The sequence below is a fragment of the Dromaius novaehollandiae genome, chromosome 3, assembly GCF_036370855.1.
Source record: "Dromaius novaehollandiae isolate bDroNov1 chromosome 3, bDroNov1.hap1, whole genome shotgun sequence".
In the NCBI taxonomy this organism is placed as follows: domain Eukaryota; kingdom Metazoa; phylum Chordata; class Aves; order Casuariiformes; family Dromaiidae; genus Dromaius; species Dromaius novaehollandiae.
In genome coordinates, this window is record NC_088100.1 from 2328418 (window position 1) to 2355400 (window position 26983).

General features: G+C 44.8%; 1 protein-coding gene across 1 annotated transcript; it reads right to left on the bottom strand.

The window, feature by feature from the left end:
• Positions 1 to 124: 124 nt before the first annotated feature.
• On the bottom strand, positions 125 to 26850 carry FBXO16 (F-box protein 16). The gene is made up of 7 exons (XM_064508249.1): positions 26779 to 26850; positions 21796 to 21938; positions 15983 to 16018; positions 8865 to 9071; positions 7334 to 7498; positions 6489 to 6721; positions 125 to 312 (listed from the first exon to the last, which is right to left on the bottom strand). The coding sequence occupies exons 2-7, from the start codon at positions 21889 to 21891 to the stop codon at positions 186 to 188; spliced, it is 864 nt and encodes a 287-aa protein (XP_064364319.1). The 5' UTR covers positions 21892 to 21938; positions 26779 to 26850; the 3' UTR covers positions 125 to 185.
• Between the last annotated feature and the right edge of the window lie 133 nt (positions 26851 to 26983).

Genomic DNA, 26983 nt, shown 5'->3' on the forward strand with positions numbered 1-26983 from the left:
CATGGCGTGCTTTGTGTCCTGCTTACATCCCTTCTGGCTAAATATCTCCCTTGGGGATAGGCAGCAAATGTGCCTGGCAGCCTACTGATAGCCAGGAGCAAAGTTTCACAGTTACCTAAGTTAAGTAAATGCTCTGAGCTAAAACATTGCTGGGAGTAGCTGATGCTGGGCCCTGGCTGGTAGAATCACACCCTGGTGATACTTGCCAGTGATTTTGCCTTCTGGAGCTTGTAAGGTCCACGGGCTGTTTTCTTTTTTTTCTCAGCTGCCTGTCGGCTAAGGTCTGGGGTCTCCCCGCCTCCTTTCTTTCTCCTGCGGAGTGGAACAGAATAGCATCAACAAGCGCGATGGAGTTGGTTCCCTGAGACTGAGAAGAAGAAAATCCCTTATGATATACCACCCAAAAAGACATGGTTTAAGCTAACGCACCGGGGCAGACCAAGAGCACACAGTTACTGTGGCTCAGAGGAGCGTGGTAACTTGCTATTTTTCAAGTTACTATAACCTTACTGCACTCAAACACATGCCCTTAGCTTGAGGCTTATTCATTTAACCTAAAATGACATAATCAGCTTTACATCAACTTAAGGGAATTCACAGAAAGGCAGGTACCCATTTAACAAAATCTATTTGAGAATTTTTAGTTCAGTCAGTGTAACTTGTAACATAAATAAGGCTAGAGGACTGCCCTTCCAATAAGTTATTTATTCATCATTTTTACAGCCAAGTACTTTTTCTTGCATATGTATATATATATATATACATTTGCATGCAGCTATTATTAAAGTCAATATAATTAACTGGCAGAACAGGAATATCCCAGAGTGTGAAAATAAGTGAAGTACAGGGGAATATGGCCTGCTGACATGTCATACCAATATCAGGAGTAAAAACAGTGGTATGAGAAAGCTTTTTTTTAAGAACTCAGACAGGTTCATAAACACATTTGCTCTGAAAGTGTTCACTCCCCTTCCACGTTCAAATTCTGCAAATAACTTCACAGGTAACTTCACAAAAGCAGTAAATTTAAAGCAGGAATTCAGTGTGCTCTCTGTGCTCATCTACCAGCTCCATCACCAGCATTTCTGGTCTCCTGGAAGGCATGCTAAAATGCACATTAAGAATGCAAAATCATGAATATACGGAATAGAAACTGACTCTAAAAGTAACATTCATACTATAAAGAAACAGAGCGACACGCATAACATCTCAAAATCATCCAACGCCATTATATATCTGTTATTCTATAGTGCCACACTAGCTGCAGATCAAGAACCACAAAGACGAATCAGATGCATTATTTCAAATAGCAAATTGAGGAAAATTGCAACCTGTTTACAAACACTTCACTAACAGCCAAGAGAGAAAATTCCATCCAAAACATTATTATAGGGAATGAGATGGCCACTTCTAGACAGAATGCAGTCCTTTCTGCCAGAGTTGCCGTAAGGCAGGATCTCCACTAGATACAACCAGGAGTGTTGTACCGGGTTGGGAGTGGTTCTGACTCTGTTCTTCAGAGGCCAGTGACAGCACTGACACAAGCCTGTTCATTTAGAAAACTAAAAAATGGAAATATTTATGAAGAGAGAAAATACGGATGCCCTGTCAAACCAGTGCTTGTGGTTGTAAATTAAAAAGTTAACCTCAAAGCGCTCTACACCTATGTGCTAATGTGCATGGGCATGGCGTCGAGCATCCCTCTGCAGCAGGGCATCACCGTGTCCCACGTCAAGGTCAGGAAAATGCACGCAGGGAGGATGAGTTTCTCCAGGCTGTGGAGGAAGACCGCGTCACAGCTGAGATGAGAACGGCAGGTCTCACACTCCCAGGGCTCAACTCAGTGTTTCTCACCCTGCTTTTCTCTCATAAGGGATGTTTTGAATTCCCACAAGCCTCCCAGGCAAAGAGCATTGAGCTGGCTATTCAGAAACATGAAAAGCAAGAGGCAAGTGTTAGGCTTCAGAAGAACAGCGAAACACCATGCCCTTCTCACGCACGCCATCCCCTTTTTGTAAGAGACTGGGTCTAGGCTGCTGACAGGACAATTACGGAAAGTAATTATTTTCTTGTTGGGTAAACACACCAGGACAATATGCAACTGTTTTTAGAGCCGGCCTACGTCCATAAATTATCTAATTGAATTAGTGCTCCCTTCTAGAAGCCAGAACTGGTTGTGGCGGGGGGCAGGATCTTTCATTTTGTTGTCATGAGAAGTAGCAGGGCTCTTTCTTGAGGCACAAGGACACAAGCTTGGCAAGGATCCAACGCTCGAATCAGAATTCTTTATCCATGATAAAGTGGGAGGCAAATCTGTTGATTTATTGGCAACGAGCAGCACAAACACCAGATGCCTTCCAGCAGAACTGTACACGCACGGATCGAAAGAAACGCCCCTCCGGTTCCTTTCCAGGCAGACTGCAGTCCCAGCGAACCCAGGGAAAAATTGCTAATTTCTTCCACATTTTAGATAACAAGGTTTCATTTCACCTTTGCATCCCAGAACAGACAAATCCGTCCTCGCTGGTCTCTGTTTTGTCAGTATATAAAGGAAAAACTACCTGGACAGATCAGGCAGAAAACAAAACAGATCTAAATGAAATCACCCTTATAATAAATTGCACAGATACATATAGCAACGCTGCAAGTCACAGCTACAATTCTAGCACGGGATTTTGATAACCCCTTCCAGGCAATTCGTAATTCAACCCCTGCCTGCATCTTTTTTCTTTCATGCCTCCTCCGCACTCCCTCGACTATGCATCTGCTCATTGCTCTTCTTAATTTCACTGCTCAGTGACTTTGAAGCTTCTTCCACATTATTCCACCTAAATCAAATAGCCCCTCAGTGAACATACTCAAGGATCCCTGTCCATCTCCTTCACGAGCTACAGCGGCATTCATCACTGAGGCTCCCAGGTACCATTTTGCTTTCACAATACAGGCTCACGTCCTTACGAGCAGGCAGCAAAAAAGCCCGTCAGAAAATACAGCCAAGTCTCAGTTATTGTCCAGATTGCAGATTAACTCTATCCTGCCATTTGTCAGACACCACCCGGCTGTGGCATAGCGTTACGGTTCTCCTTCTCCTCAATGACATGAAGCACCAGCACTGTCCAGGCCAAACGACTCATCCAGTTGTTCTACCAAAATCCATTTATTTGTTTTTCAAAGGTAAATACCCCAAGTATCGTTTTACAGCGCACGGGTCATGTTTTCTGTTACCTGTTCTAGGACTCCCTTTGACTCCACTCCCCAGTGCAATTGAGAATTGACCGTAGCTTATTACGCTTCCCATGTTTCACTTCGTTGGCTAAGTAAGGATACGTTCTTCCCTATGGCTTCACAGCAGTGTAGCTTTGGTACCACTGAGGAAGGGGGCATGTTAGCTACTGATTCCTCTGGAAAGACCAACGTGGAAACAGAGGACAACTCTGCCATTTAAATGACATTTAGGCTGCAGAGTTAACACCATATTATGATGAATGGGAGTGTTCCCACCTCTCTTTGGACTAGGAAAGTATAGCGTGAGGGGAGGATTTGGACAAAGTACAAGAGCTAGGAAAAGCTTCTTTTTTTTGGTTACCTCTTAAATTCTGCAGAATTTAACCTGACATTAGGCAGATTACCTTTCATTCAAAGAAGTGGCCAGTGACTAGTCTTACACATTGCTTTGATGATGGCGTCAGGTATTCCTTTGAGGTGACCCTGTTTATTCACAAAGAATGTTCTACAAGTCCTGGTTTCTTCAACACAGCAGTACTCCAACAGAAAAAAATGGTTTCTCTGCTCACAGCTTGCCGGTCAATCTGCTGGCCTACAAGTGCTAGGTCTAGTGTCTCTAGACCTCCACTCTCAGCCACCACTTTGGCTTTCTGCTGCTTCTCTGGTAGTTCTGCTGCGTCTTTTCACACATGCTCAGGATGTCCAACAAGAAAATTCTTGTTCCCCTTTATATGCATTCAGACCACAACAAACCTCATTTACCCCTCCAGACTGCAAGACACTGTGTTTTGGAAAATCACTCCTGTTGTTTTAGGAATCTCATTTTATACAGATTTCATTGCTTTTGACATTTATTTTACAGGAACAGCCAATGTTATGCCCTTGAGCTCCAAGAATTCATCTGACCTGAAGAATTACTATACATAAAACAGCCTAGAGGGGGCAGAGGCTTTTATCTTGGTTCTCTGTTCTGCTTTGCAACCCCGTACACCAGTCGGTCACGGTCCGCCTAAGCTGGTAGGTCGGAGTAAGATAAAACAGCTTGCAAAGCGTTCATGTTTGCCTCCCTAGCCCAACTGATGAGATACTCCCTCACAGCTGGCTGAGCATGGCCTTCATCTCCAGTTCAAAACAAAGCTTGGCACCACAGAGGGGTGCTCTGACCACTTTGCCCTTGCGTTACCATTGATAGGCAACCTAGGTCTGCCCACGTCGCCCATCAGCTGCCACGGCCACCTCCACCAAGAGCTTGCACTTCGGGAAAGCCCATGAGCGGAAGGCGGTGTCTCGCTGCTCCTGCTGCAAACAGGGAAGAGGATGAAGGGCTGAAGTCCCAGTCCCTAGGCAGGCACCGAGGACCGAAGGAGGGAAGACACCACGTGGAGCCTTAGCAGGAGGAGTTCTGGGATGGGGCTGCAGAAGGGGCTCTGTCAGCCCTGTAACCGCAGAAGAGAAGTGCCAGAATATTGTTATATGAGTGGGAAGTTGGGTCGATACCTGAAACGGCACACCTGCGCCACTGCACAACAGCGAGAGTCATTACGGAGGAGCCTACACGCTAACAATTACTTTCAGCTTAAGTGATGTTAAAAGGAGAGCCTTGATAAATGAGGAAATCTCATTTCTCTCCTTGCAATAATCCTCTGTAATTACGGATAAATGCCAGATTTGCTAGAATACTTTGCATTAAAATGTTCTCAATTGCACAAATGGAGAGAGGTTCAAACCTCACTTAGGAGAAGAAAACACAGTCAACGTGCTTCCCGTAGCATTAGCAGCTCAGAATCATTTGCTTCTGGTTGCCACTGCATCTACAGCTCAACGCTGGGACATGCAACTTTAAACTCTTCAAATGGCTTGTCCCATTTTCAACACTGACTCATGGCCAGCACAGTGGAACCCTAAACCCAACAGAAACCTTTGCAAGCCACTATATAGAAACATTTAGCGCAACTAAAAATAGTATCAGGACATCTATTTGCAACAAGAAGCATTTCATTAAAATGCTTAGTTAAAAGCCTCAGTGAGCTCTGCAAGAAGTGGTGCTAGAGTCAGGAAACATACCACAGAAAGAGGGTGAGGTAGAAACTGTAAAGCTCTTTGAAGTGATGCACTATCCTAGTCCTAGGGGACGCGGATTAAAAATGATTCATAAAAGGCTCTTGCTTAGACACTGGCAACTCTGTGGAACACCCTGGAGGGGTGGTGGGTTTAGCAAAGTTAATCACACTGAGAAAGAGCCCATGTGAGCACACCACTACTTAGCCCAAATAATCACTAGGCTGGGGCAATTCATGGGTTCATTGTTCCTGTGCACAGGGGCTAATCTCAGCTCTATCAGTTATTTACTTAAAGTACAATGTGGATACTCTCACTGTGGCTTAATTGGTTCCCAAGGTTTTTGCTGGCACAGTGAAAAGGGATGAATATCATCTCTGCACATGCAGTGGGGTGAGGATCTGTGCAGTCCTTCGCACAGGGACAAGGCAATGGCCAAGCTAGTAACCCATTACCTTTTCACCAGACTCAGACTAATGATGAAACTGATGAAAAATCTGAGATTCTGAAAACATCTGATGCCAGATGGGTCAAAGGAAAACATGGGACTGTCCTAATACCATTTGATGTGCAAAGCTGTACAAGACAAAAGAAACGTCCTTCTTGTGCCGGCTGCTGACCAAATAACTCTGGGAGGTGAAGAACTAATGGATCTAGGCAATCTATCTCAGGAAGTCTAACTACGAATATTATTCTTTACTTAAATATTACGTAGCATATATACACTATACACACCTGCACCCCTATTCACACATCTAAATCTCTTTTCAGCCAGAAGACCCTTGCAGAACCAATATAATTACATTTCATGAAAATTAATTCATTTTTCTTCTTTCGTGCAGAAACTGCAGAATCCTCCCAACTTTGCAGCTTTATTTAAAAACTCTTGAACAACCTGTTGTCCTGATTATTCCCATTAGAGCTATATAACTTGACCAAGAGTTACAGCATATTTTATAGGTAGGTGCTAAAAAGCTCTGCCGTGCTCTGAGCTGAAAGGACACAAAGTAGGGCAGCTGCAATTAAAGCAGCACCAAGATCAATCCCAGAAAGCCACCAGAGCAGCAGAGTGTGCTAACTTGGTTTTGAATCCAGGTTGCTGAAAATATAATGCTTCCAGGCAGCTTGGAGCACAGGCAGTGAGCTTGCTAAGGACACAGACATACCACATGTCACAGAAAATGCAAAAGGAAAGAGACTCTTACGCCTGCCTAGCCTGTTCGATGGGATCATAGTTGTCGAGGTAGTTGAATCGGATGGTGTCCGTAGGATGTCTGTCTGATGAACGCCATGGTGGAAGTTCTTTTTTCTCCTTGTCTCTCCTCTTTCTTAGCACAGAAGCTGATCGCAAAGCTGATGAAAGAGAAAGTTTTGCCTCTGGGACATTGCTCCTTACTGGTTGCACATCAATAACTACAAACTCATCCTTTGGAGGGGTCTAATAAGAGAATGGAAGAGAAGAAAATACATTTTAGTCTTTAATGAAAGTGGTATTCATGTTGCCTAACTTTAGTCTTTACAGAACTGGGTATTTAACTCAAAATTACTTTCTCCAGGCCCCAGTGGACAGAAATAGGCACCCTGACAGTTCAATTCATTGCCCATGTCCCAAATACTACATTAAGATGATCTGAGCTGCTTTCTGGATGCATCAGCTTCTCTCCATTGACTACTACAGAGCAAGCCTGCAGGGATTGGTTAGAATTAGAGATATGACTTTTAAATAGGGGAAGAGGAGAGGGCAACAGCCTTGAATGCTGGAATAGGAAACTTGGAGAATTACTCCAGGGAACACTGAGAGGATAGGAGGAGAGGGAGACCTTGGGATGGCTTCTCTCCTAACCAGTAAGGTATTTGCTTCCCCCCTGCCACGGATGGATGAAAGGGAAGTAGTGCTCATGGCAACACATTATTTTAGATTCTGATTTAAAATTATATATCTTCTATTTTACTAGTGCAAGAAAAATAAAGAGATAAAGGGCTTATAAACCCTACCAGCCTGGAGTTTTCCCACCGGCATCAAATATCTCCAGAGGTGGTAGCTATATACCTTTGGTCCTGTAACACGCAGCTCTTTCACCATCTCAATGTAATGTTTCTTCCAGATTCCTTGCTCAAAGGGGGTTGGAGAGAAGTTGATGTACCAGCCAAAACGCAGGCACTTCAGCATCCAGAGCTGATCCAGTTCAGACAGGTACTTCCAGTGCCAGCTCACCTGCAGATGCCCAGTAAACTAGGTATAAGAATAGGGCAAAATCTTGGGGTTTCAAGCATCCAAAATGATAACAATGGGCTACAGACCGTCTCCTGTTGATGCAGCTCCCCTTTGTGCTTAAAACTAGTACAATTCTTCAGCACTGTTTATGCACCATTTAAACCCAAATTCAAGGTCTTCATGAGCAGTGATCAGTGCATAAGTGTTGGCTATCTCCAGTGCAGTGAATTCCTCCAAAAATTACTGTCCTACAGGACAGATTCCAGTCTGTTTGAAGTAACTCCTTCATTTCTACTCAGTGAGCATACATCAGCCTGAAGAAAACCTTTATTAGCTACCACTGACAAAACCAGCAATAATAAACCCCCCTACTCTGATAGACCCGTCCTCAATGTTTTCTCTACCCTCATGTTTGCCGTTATACTCCATCATGCAGCCACCTTGCACGCAATGCTTCTCCCAGCCTGAGGGCAAACACTGCTTGCACAGCCATGCTTATAAAAGCAGCTATCCAACGATATGACACAAGTAGCACTGTAAAGACCTTTCTGTCTAAGTCATTTCCTAACATGTCTTCTCCCTGCCTGTGAATGAATCATGTGAATTGCATCTACATAAAACATGAAGTTCTGGAGAAAGAAACTAAAGCAAGCTTTAAGCAAGCTGAGTTTTTGATATATTAGTATTATTATCTGGAGTACTACGTTAGTGTGATGATCATGTCAGCAGTATCTGAACTTATTCATTCAGAACCACTTCAGGTATCACCTCCCAGCACTTTATGCCATGCAAACATACCTTCAGAGTCTTAGTAGACCAAATCCCTAGCCACTGTATCCAAAAGCACATCTATAACTTCTTTGCTTCCCCACATCCAACACTTTACCTTCAAGTATTTTAAAGGGTCTGGTTTTTGCGGTTGTTTTTCTTAAAGCACCTTATCCAGTTCTTTGCAACCAACATGGGCCAATACTTTCCAAAGCGATTAATGCTTTCGCACACAGCGCAAAGCACTTTAAAAGAGCACGATTTTCAGAAAGAGCCAGGCCTCCTCCTTCGGAATGACCAGCCTTGTAAGGTGCCACGAGTTAAAAGCCTTAGAGCTGAGCATCCAAAATTACTCTTCACTTTTGCAAATTTTGCCACTTTGACTTAACTCTCAGGATTTGTGTACGTGCAGTATTCAATACCCTGCAAGTGTCGCTAAGCATCCTGCACCAGGCTGCCAGTCCTGAAGACATTCTAGCATTACAAAGAATAGCATTGACATGACCGTACTGTAAACTACAGCTGTTTCTTTATGGTTCCTTTTTTTAGCTAGCTTGACCTGACCTACTGAACCTTAGATGCATGTTTGCTTTTTCACCTGTGCACATCGACAGAGGCTCCGTGGATCCAGGAAGGAAAAGATGTATAAAGACAGTACTCGAGGGAGCTGCGTGGTAAAATCTAGTGCTTCGGTGGGAACTCGGTCCTGTAGGTGCTTGGCGCAGAATTTCTGCTGTGACAGCGAGCAGCGCTCCAGCAAGTCCCCCAGGATCCTCCGCCTCTGAGCGTCTGTCCACTTGTCAAACTGAAAAAAGGAGTTTCGGCCCCTGAGAAACCTGAGATTCAGCTTGTTTAAAATAAAGCACACATTTAAGGCAAGGCAAAGTGCATAAGCAGCAGCTCCTGGTGACTCATCCTAGGGCAAAGCGAGCGCATAGGAACTGGGAACAAATGGAGATGCTACATTAAGAGAAACGCTGAAGCCATGTAACATATGATTTACAGTCCTCAAAGGATCCAGGATGGCCTAGTCCGGGAAACACTCACGCTCACAAGACTACTTCTGGGATCAGTTCTGAGACTTAGCTTGGCTCATGGACAGAAAGAGACTCGAATGTGTGATTGTAGGATCAGATCCTAAATCAGAATGAGCTCACTGCCACTTCCTTGTCTATCCTGACACTGATATGGCCCCCAGTACTGCAGTATGTGAGTGCCTCACAATCTGTGATGAATTTATTCTCACAATCCCACCACACAGGAGAGAAGTATCATCCCCATTTCCTTCTGGAGAAGTGGAGCAAAGAGAGACTGAGGCAGCTGCCCATGGCTCCCAAGGAAAACCTGCGGCAGAGCTGGGGAGCCACTTCAGCAGACAGCGCAGTAACAGCAATTTTTCACAGCATTTCTATACTCGTGACAAACATCTCAAGAGGAGGATTAAAGTGTTGGCAATCTCCTGGGAGGGGCCTGACCTCATCGCCGCAGTCTGTGCAATCTGTCTCAAAACCCGCAAGAGCAGTCCTGGCTGCGAGGACAGCGCCGAGCGCCAGCGGACAGGACCCGGCGGAGGACCACGGCGCCTGTAGTCGGGAGCAACAGGAATCCCAGCCGGAGCCGCAGCCGGCAGAAACGCGGAGTTAAGGATGGCCTTCCAAAGCCGAAGGGCGGATTTGGGTGAAGTCCCGCTTCACCCTGCTTCCTCGTACAGCAAGAACAGCAGCTACCCCCGGCTGTTTCTCTCTCAGGCACTGGCCATACCCATAACACACGCTCTTCTTCCATAAGATTATTTTCAGAAGCCAGCTTTCCGCCACTGACAGCACGCTCAAATCACAGCACATTTATTTCCACATTTAACCCTGGGGCATATGAACTCCTTATTTAAAGGTGACCTCCAAAAACTAAAAATAAGAGGAAAAGTGTACAGTTCTCCCAACATTTAGTTTTTCATTGTGGACAAATGATTTAAAGTCCGTTGTCCTCTCTCCTCTCCTCCTCTCCCTTCAACGCAACAGAATAGAAATTCAGACCTCTTTTTCTCTGTTTCCCTAAAAGATTCTATGGGCAGGCGAGGCACTGGCAGAATTATGGTTTAAAATACACTGAAAGGTAATTGAGAAGAAAGTAATTTAATTCCAGGTCATTTTAAACAACTCTTTGTTTCTTTATACCCGGATGTGTTTAATTCCAGTACCTGAGAATAAATCGTAAGAAGTAAATAACTCTCCTCCTTCTTGCAGACCACACTGCAAGACCTTCAAGAAGGTCGGCAAGGACAAGAAAGGGTGGAATTGGCATTCCTGACATGAAACGAGCCAAACAGAAGCAAGCTCCCAAATGTCCATGCCTTTTCATACACAGACAGACAGTGAAGTCGGGAATACACCCTTTCCTTCCCATCCCTACTTTGCATATAAGTTTCCCCTCTAATGGTGTTCAGCAGATTACTAGGTAAAAACTGAAGCAGGACCTTTGGATTGAGGGCTTTAGAAACATGCACTCTGAGGAAATAAAATCAGACAAAGATGCACTGGGGGGACAGGGAAGGCTCTGCCTACCCCCTTCTCAGCCTCAGCTTGATGTGAAAGGCTTTCTCTGTCACATAGGCTCCCCGTTCACCATCACAACTACATCTTCTCCTGATTGAAACAACGTGCAACCACCGACCAAGAGGTTAAGTGCACTGATCGAAGCAAATGTAGCTTCTCTTTCAAAGGAGCAGAATATTTGCTCCTATTTAACTCTTCCCAGTCTGCCACAGATTTTGCAATAAAGCAAGTCTTTCCAACATCCTCAGCCTGGGCTTCCACTGCAAGGGAAACTCCATTTAAATCAGCACCACACACCAGCAGCATGGGAACACGCAGCTTCTTCTCCACTGCATTCAGCAATAGCCAAGTAGTTAAGCAGGCATAATTTGTCTCTTTTCCAGTATTAACAAGCATGTCCCCATCCTACATTTGGCTGCCTTTTTCCACAGTTCCTCCCCTGCATGTGATTACAGCAACCCAACCAGTCGGACCGGATTCCCCTTTTGAACGTGCTGCACCTTCCCCATCCGCAGCTAGAAACATTTTTTCCTTTTCTGTATTTCCCCGAGCCCTGGAGAACAATGTCTCCCCAGGGACTGGATGACATCAGGCTACGCTGGCTGTTGCACTGGGGAATGCAAGGCGCTCCGTCTGTATTTCCGCGATCAGTTTACAATTAATCCATGAGTGCACACACACAAAAAATGCTGCCTGACACTAAGGGGAGAGCCCAGGACCTTAGCACCCAAGCAGAGAAGCTCTGTTGCTTAACCTAAAGAGGCCCCTCATCTATAAGAGACAGGCTCTTTCACTGATTTGAAGTAGCTGCTGAAATAGGCCGTAACCCTCCTCTCCAAAAGGCACATTGACATGAGTTCACAGGGTTAAAATCACACGCAGGCATCTCCGTGCTCTGTAAATGTAGAACTGAATTCTCTGGTCAGTGAGGCTGTTTTGTGATATATTAATGCATGCAGCAGCTTGCAAGGAGATAGAGGAGGTTAACATAGGCAGAAGCAGTCCTTCCCTTCCTCCCCAGCCATCTTCTCTCAATCCTGATGCAGGGGATTTGTCCCAGGCTCGTGGCGTGGGTGAGAGGAGAAGGGATGAAGCAGACAGGCACCTGATTTCCTTAAGATACAGTAATCCACCAAATAACATCTGAAACTGCACTGGAACCAAGCAGCTCCTTGTCAGGAACTTGCAACTTGCCCTTAGGATCTGTTCTTCTTTGTTTTCATCACTGTACTTAAACAAAGTCTGCAATTCATCCTGAAATTTTGGAAGAGGAGGCTTCTGGGAAGACTGCTGAGGAATGTCACCCCAGCCTGGTGACATGGAGCAGTACCTGCGAGCAAAAGCCACCACTTCTGCACGCTGGTACCTAGCGTAGGGTCAGCTCCTGGGTGAGGAGGTGTCTCCAGGTGGGTGTCTGCAGAACTAGAGATGGGGTTCAGCTGCCTGTGGTATGCTGCACAGCCTACGGCTGCTACTCCACTATCTAGACTCCTCCAACTTGTCTAGACCTCAGTTGGTTATAACGGGAGCTGAGATACTCAGATCACCTGGAGATGCTCAAGCTTAGGTGTCTTAATCCACAAATTCAACCCCAGCCTCATTGTCAATTTATTCATCTGGGTGTCAGCGTGGCAGCATGGAGCATTAGGGTGGAGCAAAATGTTTTCATGTTTTTTAAATTAATGGGAGGAGTTTTTAGCTTGCAGTGTTGGGAACACAGCAGAAAGTGAAGCTGAAAGGGAGCATGTGAAGGCATCTGCCTGGGGTGCAATACAGAATAGCAAGAATAAAACAGGAAAATTGGAAGAAAAATGTCAACGCTCTCCCAATATATCATCTGAAAGACAGCAGTACAATTTATCTTTTGTACGTATCTGGGTAATATCTGGGTGAAAGAGCTAGTGTGAGGGAAAATCATCACAAATGCATGCAGTAGGATCATAGCCTGCAAATACTCGTGCATGGGAAAAGCCATGTGAGAAAGGCTGGCTGCTCTCGCTAAACACTGCCGTTGCTTCTTCTTTGTGCAGCAATAATACCTGGCTGGGTTCATTGCAAGTTCAAAATTTTAGAGCGTCCCTTCACACCTCTTGAATACCGCAGGTGACAGCACAGCCAGCCCCACATCCTAGGGGCCGTGCAGCAGCGCAGAAACAGGGAAAAGAAATCCCTTCAGGCCCGCTAGTTCGTTGTTCCTCAGCCTGTCTTTTATGGGCCACAGTAGCTTTAGAGACATCAGTGACGTTCTATGAAACGATTGCAAAAAATAACTAAATGAAAACAGAGTCCTGAATGCATGCAAATAAAATCAGGAGTAATAAAATAAAAAATGAACATCCAAAGTTTAATCTAATATTTATTTGGCCGTAAAGGAAACCTATTGTGGCAATGCTGCTCAAGGCAATCTGTTCTGCTTTCCCAGAAGGCTAAATGGTCCTTCAGTTTAAAAAGGTTGAGAAACACTGAGCTAGTTCATCTCCTGCCGCAAGGCAGGAGCTCCTCTACCTAAACCTTCCTGACAAGCATTTGTCTAACCTGTTCTCCAAAGACTTCAGTGATGGAGATTCCACCCCTAAGCCCTAGGCAAGCTATTCCAGCAGTGAGCTATCTGTACCATTAGATTCTCCTGATGTCTAAATTAGATCTCCGTAACTGCAGTTCGAGGCCATGATTTCTCGTCCCATCCAATGTGAATGTGGAGATCAGATTATTCCCTTCCTCTTTTCAAACAACTTTTATGTGTTATTTGAAGGATGTTATTATGTCTCTTCTCTGTCTTCCCTAGAATAAACAGATCACTTTCAAATTTTCTAGACCTGAGACTGTTCTCACCTACAACTTGTTGTCTGAAATATCTCCAACTGGTCCTCAGTGTTCTTGAAATACAGTGACCAGAACTGGGGACAGCTCTGCCTTTCAGACAGCTCTTTAGGATATTTACCTTTGTTATAGTTATAAGACAGTGTCAGCTCATACTCAGTTTGCACTCCGCCATAATTCCCAGCAATTTTTTTTGTAGAATGGCTGCACACTTGGGCTTTCTCATTTCTGCAGTTTTTGTAATGGTCATTCTTACATGTAGCACTTTTCACTTGTCCTAATCAAACTGCATCCTATTTTTGGCAGATTTTTGGCATTTTGATTTCTAATCTCCAAAGTTTGTGAAATCACTCCAAGCATGGTATCATCTGCAAACAAATATGTACTTTCCGTTCCCTCATCCAAATACTAGTTAAAACATTGATCAGTTCTGGATTTAGGAGAGATTTAGAAGATTATAGCCTTCCAGCCTATATGCATTTACGACTACACTGAACATGGGCTCCCAGCCGTACAAACCCACCTTTCAGCAGCTTCATCTAGTCCATATTTCTTGAGAGCATTAGGAGAGGACCGTATGAATCAACAGAAAAAGTTCTGCTAAGGGCACTGTGATTTCCTGACATATTTTCTCCCAAATTGAAACTGCTCCAGCCTCACATACCACGTACCACCATGCCATGGGCTGCGAAGGCAGTAAGAGCAGCTTTTGTGCTTTCCTCACCCTTTTCATTGCTATGATGGATGCCAGAAGTACAAGAAAAATTAGCTCTAAAGGAGCATGATGAGAGCTACGATTTAGTGTCATATGCAGGGTCAAGTATTTAACCTTTCAGAAGATGATTCAGCGCTGGGGAGGGTTCATTTCTAGATTTCGGCTCTTTCACTGGGGGTTCCAATTAACATATATTTGCACTTTTGCCACCATATATCTCATTGGCATTTTAAAACACCCGACAATTTTCAAGCTGGGTTTTAGATCTGTCAGCTACAGACTATCATGCTAAAAAGTGCTTTTTAAACAATAATCATTCAATTATTTTGTTTTCTTGGTTTCCATGAAGTTTCTTATTATCCAAATACATGCAAGTGAACAAATTATAGAAAGCTTATTTCCTGTAAAGATGAATAATCCTTATGAGCTTAAAATCAAAATACTCATCCTTACAAACCGTCTCACATGCAAAAGACTTCCACATGAGTGAGCTATTAAGCATAAAGAATAAGCATCACTGTTCAGACTTACTGTGCAAATACTCTTTATCAAGGAGTGCAGATAAGGAGCATCATTTCTATATTTCTATTTAGCTTGTGTAGGATATGTGACCATGTACCTGCTTCTTTGGTCCCATTTTTAAAGATGTGCATTTACTGCAATAAGCTCCCTGAGTATGTATTCTTGTTTGCATAGGAGACAAAGCAGATGTGCTTTCCCACAATTACCTTTATATGTATTTTGCCTCATAAAAGAGAAAAGACAATGTGATATTTAAGCTGTGAGTTTAGGACTAGAGCAAATGGTGTACCATTGTGCACTGTCATCAGCTTCCTGGGTAGGTCACTTAAGGTTATATTCCTTTAAATCAGTGAGCTATAACTCCCTTCATAGGCTATGGAAAGATGCAGGCATCTCTAGAGACCCATTCTTTCATCCTACAGTAAGTGAGATGAATTACCCTGTGGAAGCACTGTTTTGTCTCTGTTGACTGTACAAGGAGTCTGCTATGGCCGGACCAGCCAGGCTTAGATATCTGTGTTTGAGACATTCACATGTGGCCAGAGAAAACCCTGTCCTGAATGCCTAACCTGCAGTCATTTGTGGTTGGGATAGACAAATCCTGTCTTAAGTCTCTCTGTGCCGCAGTTTTTCATCTGCAAAACAGGGTAACAGCACTTTCCTGTCTCATATGGGAGCTGTGAATATAATGACAGAAAGAGATTGTGAGGTGTTAGGTTATGACAGTATTAGGAGCCATATGTGTGCACTTGGTAGATAATATGTCTATTACTAGCTTTAAAAAGTTGCTAGCAGGTGATGGCAGTGCCTAAACATCCAGTATCCTCTTTGAAGACTTCACAGACTTTTCACAGGGCTTCTTATCCCATTTCAAATCATTCTGAAAATGGAATAAGGTTTCCCAAGTTCACAACTTACAGAATGTGGACACACAGAATTACACCTTTACCATCCTCAGAAGTAGAGCAGTTACAGTTCACTTTCACATTTATGTCAGTTAAATGAGTCACCTTTTTTCAAAACAGGGCATGTTTTACATTCCCATTACAGCACAGAAACCCATGTATTTAAATGTATTTAAACATATATTTAAAGAGAAAAGGTTACCCATTTTCCAAGCAGGGCTCTTCTTTCTTCAAATACCTATAAAAACATATACACATAAATAAAATGTAATACTTAAAGGAGATTCAGTATGAAGAAAAAATCCAACTTTAAAAAAAATCTCTGAGATCTATAAAGAATAAACAGAATCACAGAATAGTTGAGGTTGAAATGGACCCAGGCCAAACTCCCTGCTCAAAGCAAGGTCAAATAAAGCAGGTTGCTCAAGGCTGTGTCCAGCTAGATTTTGAATATCTCCAAATACTCTCAGCCTTTCCTCATAAGAGCGACGCTCCACTTCCTTAATCATCTTAGTGGCCCTCCACTAGACTTGCTCCAGTAGCTCCATGCCTCTCTTGTATTGGGAAGCCCAGAACTGGACACAGCTCCAGATGTGGCCTCACCAAGGCTGAGGGGAAGGATCACCTCCCTCGACCTGCTGGCAATGCTCTTCCTAATGAGCCCAGGTCCTTCTCTGCAGGGCTGCTTTCCAGCAGGTCGGCCCCCAGCCTGTACTGGTGCCTGGGGTTATTCCTCCCCAGGGGCAGGACGCTGCACTTCCCTTTGTTGAACTTCATGAGGTTCCTCTCTGCCCATCTCTCCAGCCTGTCGAGGTCCCTCTGACTGGCAGCACAACCCTCTGGGGTCTGAGCCACTCCTCCCAGCTTTGTATCATCAGCAAACTTGCTGAGCGACCACTCTGTCCCTTCATCCAGGTCACTGATGAAGAGTTTGAACAATAATGGTCCCAGTACTGACTCCCGGGGGACGTCGCTAGCTACAGACCTCCAACTAGACTGCGCCACTGATCACAACCCTCTGAGCTCGGCCGTTCAGCCCCGTCTCAATCCACCTCACTGTCCACTCATCTAGCCTGCACTTCCTGAGCTGACCTATGAGGATGTTAAGGGAGACACTGTCAAAAGCCTTGCTGAAGTCAAGGTAGACAACATCCACTGCTCTCCCCTCATCTATCCAGCTAGTCATTCCATCTTAGAAGGCTATCGGGTTCATTAAGTATGATTTCCCCTTGGTGAATCCATGCTGGCTACTCCTGATCATCTTCTTTTCCTCCACATGCTTAGAGACGACATCCAGGATGAGCTGCTCCATCATTTTTCCAGCGATCAAGGTGAGGCTGACTGGCCTGTAGTTCCCTGGGTCCTCCTCCTTGCCCTTTTTGAAGACTGGAGTGACATTAGCCTTCCTCCTACTCTTGACTATTCTTGAGCTTGGAGGAGGTGATCCTTGAAAATCAACTAGCTCTCCTGGACCCCTCTTTTCTCCAGGACAATCTCCCATGGGATTCTTCCAAGCAGATCCCTGAATAGCTGAAAGTCTGCTCTCCTGAAGTCCACATTTGTGATTTTGCTCTTTGTCTTGTTCTCTCTTCTTAGGATCCTGAACTTCACCATCTCATGGTCCCTGCAGCCAAGGTTGCCTCTGACCTTCACACTCCAAGCCAGTTCTTCTTTGCTAGTAAGTGTTAGGTCCAGCAGAGCATCTTCCCTCCTTGTCCTCTTGATTACCTGTGTCAGGAAGCTATCATCAATGCACTCCAGAAACCTCATGGATTACTTGTGTCCTGCTGTGTTGCCCTTCCAGCAGATATCAGGGTGGTTAAAGTCCCTCATGAGGACCAGGGCCTGTGAACATGAGGCTTCTTCCAGTGGTCTGAAGGAGGCCTCATGTACTTCTTCCTTATCTTCTTCAATTCTACAGTCTCGTTCCTGTGGAAAGACCCTTTCACTGAAGCAGATTCTCTAAAGTTCAAGGGCTATGTTTACATGACTGTGAAGAAGAGCTCTGAGGAGTGGCTCCAATGTGCTGCCTCTCTTGTTCGCCTCCTTCCTCTGCAGCTGCTGTACAATGTGCCAACAGCCCATCCCAACACTTTACTCTCCTGGTCATCCTGTGACATGTTGTGTCTCCTGTGCTTTGATGATACCAGAGGCTGGGCTTCCCAGCTTTTTATTTTAGAAATTTCAGTTCTCCTGATTTGGGCACATCCAGGGACTGAAAGCTCCTAGAACGGATACAGTGTGGGCAGCTATCATACAGCCCCATCAATGGCTGCAGTCTTAATGGACCAAGATAGTTAGGGATGAGAGAGTAAGATTAATCTTTGTGGCTCTGCTGTCAGTGGCCACTTTGCAGTGACAACTGACAAGAAGTATGATCAGTGTCAAAATGCAGCAAAGGATTTGTGACGTGGATCTTTATCCATGCAGAGCTGGGCCTGAAGGCACTAGCACGTGACTTTCCACTACCACAAAACTGCCTTCTACACTCAGGACTGTGACCTGGGAAGTGAGGAAATGCTGTAGATGTTTTTTCCAGAAGACAGATCAAAGAGGAAAAAGACCAGCTTATAACTACACACAAAAACAGCTATTAACTACAACTAGGAAAACATGGTTAATCATTATGAACTCCAAACATCATACTGCTTCGACATCCTGCAAAGAAGGTTCCTGCAGAGAAAGACATTATCAGTGCCGACGTCTGGTATAGCAGTTGTCAGTGTTAGCCCTGTCTCTCTCAGCAGGTGTCTCTTGTGACGGGTGGAAAATGACATTTCTTTTATTTGCATGTTGACAGTTATTATTTGCTTTATTTGCATGTGGGACACCTGGCAAAGTAAGAAAGCCCTCTAACAAGCTTTGTATTGGCTGAACTTGGAAAGGATTTGCCACAAGCAAGTGATGAATAGCCAAAGATCTAAGTTTTGGATTAGATAATTCGAGTGAAACTGGGAGCTATTTATGTAACTGAAAGCAATGTTAATGGTCTTTGATCAAAGAATGACACATATTTGCTTTTGGCATTCTTGGAGATACATCTGAGCCAACTCTGTCAGAAGGTTCTGCTTACTCCAGGCACTTGGAAGCATTAACTAGCAACAGAATGGCCCAAGATTGGTATAATCATCCACTACCTTCATCAAGCCCATGTTTACTACCCTCCCCTCCAAGGTCTTGGAATTATATCCATACTGTACCTAAGCTGGCTGGTCTTGGATGCAGCCTAAGGCCTAGGTTGCTCCTGAGACCTGCCATCTCACATCTATTTCTTTAGGTGGTTTTAAATAAGGTCAAGTTCAAGTCTGCTTGGCAAATCCCTCCAGCCCGAATCGCTGTCTAGCAGGAGGTAAACTGTCTTTTGGAGTCCAATCCTTTCCTAAAGGCATCGCAGCCCCATGGTCAGCAGAACTGACACTGAAGTCTGTTCAGTTTTGCTAAGGGTGAGCAGGCTGCTCTGTTCCCTAACGTTACTTCATCCTTAGCTGTAGCACAACTTTGGCATATCTCTGACTCCAGCTCTGTTTTTCTGACATTTGCTCCATGAATTCTGCATAATTTGAGGTTTTCTGATTCTGGCTTCTTGACACTGGTCTGTCCCTGACAGTGATCGTGGCCATAAAACCAGCAGTAAGACCCTGGATGGTCTTTTCCGCTCTGACAACTGCAGTATGGGCAGATAAAATAGATGGAGGCTGCAAGACTGGCGATATATGATGGGCAGGAGAGAGCTGGGTCCTGCCCACAGTGCAGGCAAGTGCACTCTTGAGCATGTTTGCAGATTCAGGGAAACCTGCAGGAACCACTAATGGAATACCCCTTGGCTTACTCAGAATTAGGACAGGTGGCAAACTTACTCTACTAACTGCCTTTGGGTCTGCTCCAAATAATGGTTTAGATGGAGCTTAAATGCTCCTGCCTTGGATCAGCTCTGAACTCCTACTGCTCCTGCCCCTCATTGTTTATTCTACTAATACCTTGCTTAGGCATCTCTTTTTCTCTCTACACTCTCGTCTTCTCATTGTTTTTCACATAGAGTCTTATACCTACAAATTCTCTTCTCTCTTCACTCAAGAGTGCAGAAATGAACAGAGATATGATTGTATGAAAATGGCACCCTCTCACTCACTAGCTCCCTGTGTATATTAATCTGATTATCTCCTGATTTCAGCTGTCAACAATGTTTTTGTTGCAACTATTTTTTTCTGCTCATTCTGCAGAGCCAGCACTGACAGTGGCGTAGTGATAAATGAAAAAGAGTTTCAGGTGGATTAATGCTATAAAGCCTGGATCGGAAAAAAGTAAACACTTTTTATCATGACTTTCATCACTGAGCACAGGTCTGGCAGATTATGGTATGTTCTTTTCTACCTGGAACATCTTTAAGGGTCGGAGTACACAACAATTCAACATGAGCTCTTAAAAGTTTTGCTGCAGCCCGACACACTTTAGGCTGTCCAAGGAGCAGAGAAGTGAGTAGGTGGGAAAGGGTGGTTTTACCCATGAACCTATTGATAGTGAGATAACACTTTATTGCACAGAGCAATGTGCTTCTGGAAAACTGTGTTAGAGAGAGCGTAGGAAAGAGACTTCAAAATGATTCAAAGGCTGGAGAATGTGCCAGACTGGGAGGACTTCAAAGGGCTCAATCTGTTTAGTTTATCAAAAAAGATCAAGCGTTGGCTTGATGCAGAGTAAAAGTACTTCCACAAAGAAAAATATACTGGTTACAAAAGAGTTGTTAGCACAAGAAGATTTAAACGATGGAAACTAATGCTAGAGGTATTCAGACAAAAGACAAGGTCTCAGCTTTTAATGATATAGAGGATTAACCATCAGAAAAATATTATCGGGGAAATGATGAAATCTACATTTCTTGATAACCCCAAAAGGCTGGATACCTTCCTGGAAGATATGTTTTAACCAAATTCTAGTTACTGAGCTCCAGACATGGAAAACTGTGTGGAACCAGAAGGCCTGAGAAATCCAGAAAGTTAGACTACATGATGTAATAGCCAACTCTGAATTAAACTCTGTGAATCATCAACAGAAATCTAAATTGAATTCTGAGAAAAAAATAAGCTCCCGGTGATGGTACATCAGCCAAAAAGCCTCAGCTGTGTTAGCAGATCCCAGATATAGTCTGCAGAGTGGGAGGTTAGGAAACGCATCTTGTTATTTATAAATTAAGTGCGTCACTTCAGTTTCCAAAATATCAAGGTAGCCTCATCACTGCCAGGCTTAGCACAGAAGCCAGGGCATGGGAATTAAGCTCTTTCCTGCGAGCTGAGATGGAGCACACTGGCCACCTGGAAACGTACGACACTCAGTTTGCTCTGAGGTTAAACTGAAGTCTTCTGGTGCAAAAAAAAAAGACTGATTTAGCAACTTCTACTAAAAAAATGAATAGACTTATTTTTTAATTTAAAATCAACTGATCTGGCAAAATAAAAAGACAACACTTGAACTAAATACCTGTATGCTTTAAACAACATACAATAGAACATTTGATTTTTATATAACATATTGCTATATGTATATTATAAAGATGTGTGTGTGTGTGTGTGTGTGTGTGTGTGGACACACTTGTATATGATATATATATATATACTTCTAATAGTAAATAAAATCTGTAAGTTCTTATTTCATTACTCATGACCTACACAGGCAAAACAACAATTTAATTTTTTCTGGGGTTGGAGAATTTGAGAAGTGAGCCTGAGAATTTGCCTTAGGATTTGGGAATATTCAAAACTTTGACTGGACAAGATCCTGAGCAACCTGCTCTAGCTGACTCGGTTTTGAGCAGGGGAGTTGGACTAGACAATCTCCAGAGGTCCCTTCCAACCATTCTGTGATTCTGTGAATTTGACCCACTCACAGCAGAAAAGTCTCCCTTTACAAATAAGAGCATCCTTTCTATCTAGAGGTCAAATCCACCAGGTAACTTAAGCAGTGTCCTCTCCTGTTTAAGGCATTTAGGTTTCAGCCTATATTTGGTTGCGTGGAACTTGCCTTGTCATTCATGAGTTGATGGTTCAGGGGGGTCCATGTGCTCATTTTGGTTTGTAGCTTTGGGCCATCCATGTTTTTAGGAGGTGCAAATGCCATAGATACGTGAGATGGTGGCTCCTCTGACGTCTTATCAGCCGCAAAAGCTACAACAATGAGAATAAAGACCAGCATTATTTCTGTGCTCCTCCACGACAGTATGTTGGTGAAAATCAAATCATTTGAAGGAAGAACTCAAAGATTTTACCGCATATTATACAAGCAAAATTCTTTGAAAGTCAGTTGGTTAGACCTTCTTTTTATTTGATGTACCCGCAGTAACCATGAGAGTGGAGGCCACACTTCCTGATGGAACCTCTGTGCACTAATGTAACACAAATAATCAATAATCAAGTAGGTCTTTCCCATCACAAACGTTGCTGAATATGTGCCTCTGCTTTTTACTGCACGAGTGATCACAACAGGGCATTTGTAGCAAGTCAGAATGCAAATAAAATTTCTCTTCCCAGTTGTTGGCACTGAAAATTGTAGATATCTTAGTATACTGACCTGTGTTTCTTTTTTAAGTGACACAAAATAGGTTTTTACTGATTTTGATGGGCAAAGAATGCCAGGTCTCAAAGGGCCTCTTTGTTTCTATCACACTTAACTGAGAGAATGAAATTCAAAATGGTTCAGAATTGACTGAAATCTCGCAGGATCCTGTCTTCAGGCAGATTGGTTGGGACTGCTTTGACAGACCACACTGCTTTTTTTCTTTTTAAACCAAAATTACAGATGTGAAGTAAACAGGACATTTAATGAAATTTTCCCTTCCCTTTTGTGACACCAAATAACCGGACTATTTGCAGACAAAGCTCTTTCTTCATACATGTTTGCCCAAACACGAGAAAAGCTTTTTTTCCTTCATCCTCTATCCTGCAGCTGGCTTCAGCAGGGTAATGTCAGTGCTCACCTCAGGGCTCCAGTTTCCAGACTGGAGACTTAAACTGCAGCAGCCTGAAAACCAAGTCGGATCTTTATGATATTAAAAAATATCATAGGCCCCTTCATATGGTTATTTATTGTTTTGTAAACACTACAGGTTGCTTTAAAGCCTCAAGAAGTAAAAAGAATAAATGAAAGAGCTGTTATATCTTTCTCTCTGCATCTGGTAACGTAATATGGTTCCAGTGGTAGAAAATAAGTTCATTACAAGAGACTAAGCTCTTTCTTTCTTTTTGCTGGAGATTCTTAAATAACTTACTGCATGCAGATAGCAATTCCAGCTTCCTACAGAGGCACCACTAAAAGCTAAAAGACCTGCAGAGGTTTCAAAGCTTTGCATTCTCGAGTTAGCAAATATTCGAGGCTTCCAGTGCAATTTATTAGGTGCATCTGGGTAAAGGCATTATTATGGGATCACTCAGTGGGTTGGGGGGGGTTGCTTGGGGTTTTTTTTCCCTTTTTTCCTACAATGCCCCTGCCTTTTTCAATGCTCAGAAATGCAACATTGCAAGCTGGAGAAACAGCTCCACTGCCAAAAAACAGGTTCAGGCAACTATTCCCTGTTTTTCAGGGACAACCTTCTCCATTAGTCACAAAACCATCAGTTGTCACTGCAGCACACTCCCAAGGCTGGATTGCTGTTCCAGTTTGCCTCCCCTACCCAGACCCTGCTTGCCTGGCCCTGGGACAGCCGCCCTCGCATAGCACCTCTGTGCCCTGGCTTGTCAGCAACTCATAGCCCAAAGGGACAGCAGTGCTTCTGGACCCTCTTGTGCTCCGCATGTGCCAAAAATGGGGCTCGCAGCACACCTGGCAGAAGTCATGTTCCAGCCACACACGCCATAAATCTGCATTGGCCCGAATTGCACTTGGTACGAGAAGCACCGTGTGTAAACAGGGCTGCAAAGGCAGGTAGCATTAGGTAGGGAGGTGAGCGTGGCCAAAGATTTCAGCTTCGCGCACAGGGCACCAGCCTGCTCTGCTCCCCGCGCTACCCCTTTCCTAGCACAGGCACACAACCACCGTCCGCCCCACGCTTCATCCCTGCCAGCTACGCTCAAAATCACGGGGAAGGGAGGGAGGCAGGGAGCAATCTGGCAGCAGCCCCAAGTCCAGCCTCGGCGGTCTGTGTTTACAGGACAAATTCTTTGGTGAAGTCGGGACTGTGCAGTGTCACTTTAGAGCCTGTTTTATTTGTGTTCCTCAAAGGCATGCTGCATATGCTGGCATGCAGTGTGCTTTTTTATTAGGAGATCCTCAATTTCATGGGATGCATCAGAGGAGCCGGCAGAGTTAGAAAATCTGGGAGTATCTTACCTATAACACACAGCTAGCTTAAAAATTGGACTGCAAGTTCTTCACAGACCTTGTGAGACAAGACTTGGTTTACTGACTACAGCTGTCTGTTGCCAAAGGCGAAACCTGCCCTTCTTGTCTCTACACCAACTCTCCCTATCTCTGGCAGGATTAAGAGCGAATCCTGCTTCTCCAAAAGTCTAGGGTAACACTGATCGGAGCATTAATCTGCGACACACTGATGGGGCTGCAGCAGCTTGATGCGCTAAAAAGTGGCCGGTGTACTGTACAGACCAGTGGCTGTCGAGCTCTCGGGCTGGGGCCCCACTTCTCTTCTGCAGTAGTTGTTATCTTTGGACTGCTTGCCCAAAATAACATTCCAGAGATTGCTCCAGCTGGTTCTTCACGTATCCCAGGACAAAATTCATCAAGCTCAGCTGATCTGAACGCAACCAACCAGCAAGAGATGTGAGACGAGGTTAACAAGCTTTAAATATAGACAAGGAAAATGTTGGTTCACTAGGCAGGGAAGGAAAACTATTGCGACTATAAAAGCATCTCATATCCATCTCTTAGGAAAACCAAAATGTCTAGAAGTGGGTGGCAGGGATAATAAATACCTGGGAAAAAGAGGTTTGGGGAAAAGACTGGGGAAAGAAAAAGTTTTGTGAGTATATACAGTGTTTTCAAGCTGGTTGTCTGCATAGCTTCACACAAGGATGCGCAGAGATCTCTGTTCAGAGCTGTTTCAGAGCAGTTATCTTACACAATGTGGAGAGCAGGGGAGTCCAGAAGGCAGCAAATGTTAAAAAGAGAAAGGGGAATGAAAGGATATATGGGGTAGAGATCCAAGCTGTTTGTGCAGGGTCAAGCTCTAACCAATAATTTCATTAACAACTCAGATGACATGGAAGGTACTGGAGAGGAATAAGGGAAAGCCCAAATACAGCATGAGGAACGATGCTTCAGCGTGCCAATCTGGACTGATACACACGGTTTTTGAGGTGTATCAAGAAGGCACACATTAATTTCATAAGGCAACAGACATGAATGGCATTGTCTCACACAGCAAGACATTTCCAAGACTGAGGGAAATCCCATTGAAGCCACTGGAAATACTCGCACTGATTTCCGTACAAGTTGGGTCAAACTCATAGTTAAAAAAAAAACCCCATATATAAGATTAACAATATGGAATGATCATATCATATTAAGGGCATTACAATCATTTCCTTTAGCTGGGTTAATCTGTGCTTAACCCTCTGGAATGCCATTCCAGAGGTCTGGGTAAACCATACTCAAAGCAGGTCCTTCAGAAGCAGACCCACTTTATTAATATTTTTGACCACATCTCTGTAGCAGTAAGCCACTGTGGTTCAACAGGGCCTGGTGCACTCAGAGGTTCGAGAAAGCATTTTGCAGAGAAACAGTCTAATCATATTAATCCATGTGATGACAATGGTACAGCCAAGGTGTTCAACTGCAAATAAGCAGAATTTAAGTGAAAGAATCCAAAGCTCAGACAAGAAAGTGAGTTTTATTGTAAATTTTTGTATCAACGGTAAGCAGTGTGTTGATGAATCTCACAGAAGAAATGCTGTAAACAACAGTAGTAATAAAAAGGTGGCTTGGAATAAAGGCCACACTACAGGACATTCAACATGAAAAAAATTCAGGAGGATAACTCTGGAGGGAAGCGATAATGTGAAACAGGTACTTATATGTAGGGGGAAGTCTAGAAAGATGGCACGAAGAGAATGGCAGCAGGCTAAGTGTACAAGTGCAATGTTTTATGACAACAAGGAGGCCCCTTGCTTCCTTCACCTTTGGCCAGCCCTTAAGCCGCAAGCTGCAAAGCACTGATATCCCCCAGACCTTCCACATCTGCTACCTCCATCCTTGCACAGTGATGCCCTCTCCTCGGTTAACACTTCTGCTCTGGCTGCCTGATACTGCCAGCGCTCCTCCCTATCACATCAGTCTTCTCATGGATATCTCCGGCCCTGTGGAAGGCACTGTGAGCCCAGCACATAGCGCTGCCCCCGCCAACGTTCAGGCTGTGCTTCTGTAACTCCCACACCATCGCCTTCACCTCACGGCGTCCCCAGCACCGGCAGGGCTCCAGCGTGCCAGCAGAGCCAGCGATCTCCCCTCTCCAGTGGTGTCAATAGTACCTGACTACTCCTTGCTGTGTCCACGCTACTGATGTTCTCCAGGGCCCAGACGCACCTTCATATTCGACATCAATCTCCTCGTGCCCTGCAGGGCCGGTGCCCTACCGGGAGCTGTCACCGCACTGAACAGTCCCCACGATATGATGCCCAGGGGAACCGATGGCCTCACGCCTGTATTGACCCCTGATCCCCTCTCCTGTTCCACACAACCACAACATCCCTTTTCCCCTGGAGAACAAACCATCATCCCCACAGCGGGATGATCCACGACGCTCTCACCTCGGCGCCCGCCATCTCCCCGTCCCCACGGCCTGCGGCGCCCCGACGGCCTCCCCCAGCCCCACTCCAACGGTCCCCGCTGACCCCCAGCGACAGACACCGGGGGGTTTCGCCACACACCCACCGAGTTTATACTCTTCGGTGGTGTCTTCATGCTCCGTCCCACCCCCAGGCTGAAACCTCCCCCAGGGCAACGCAGAGACCCTGTGTCCCCGCCCCCCCCCCCGGCCCTCCGCGCCCCAGGCCTCACCTGGCCGCCTTCCCCCCGCCGGGCCGCTTCGCGTCGCTATGGCAACCGCTTCCCGCGGCCTCCACCCCCAAAGAGGGCGGCAGCCAATCAAAGCCCGCCGGCGGAGGGGGTTCGGCTCAACCTAGCAACCTGCCCGGCTGGCTCTGATTGGCTGGCTCGGCTCGGCAGGGCGCGGCGCGGGGCGGGGCGCGGCGGGGCGTGACGC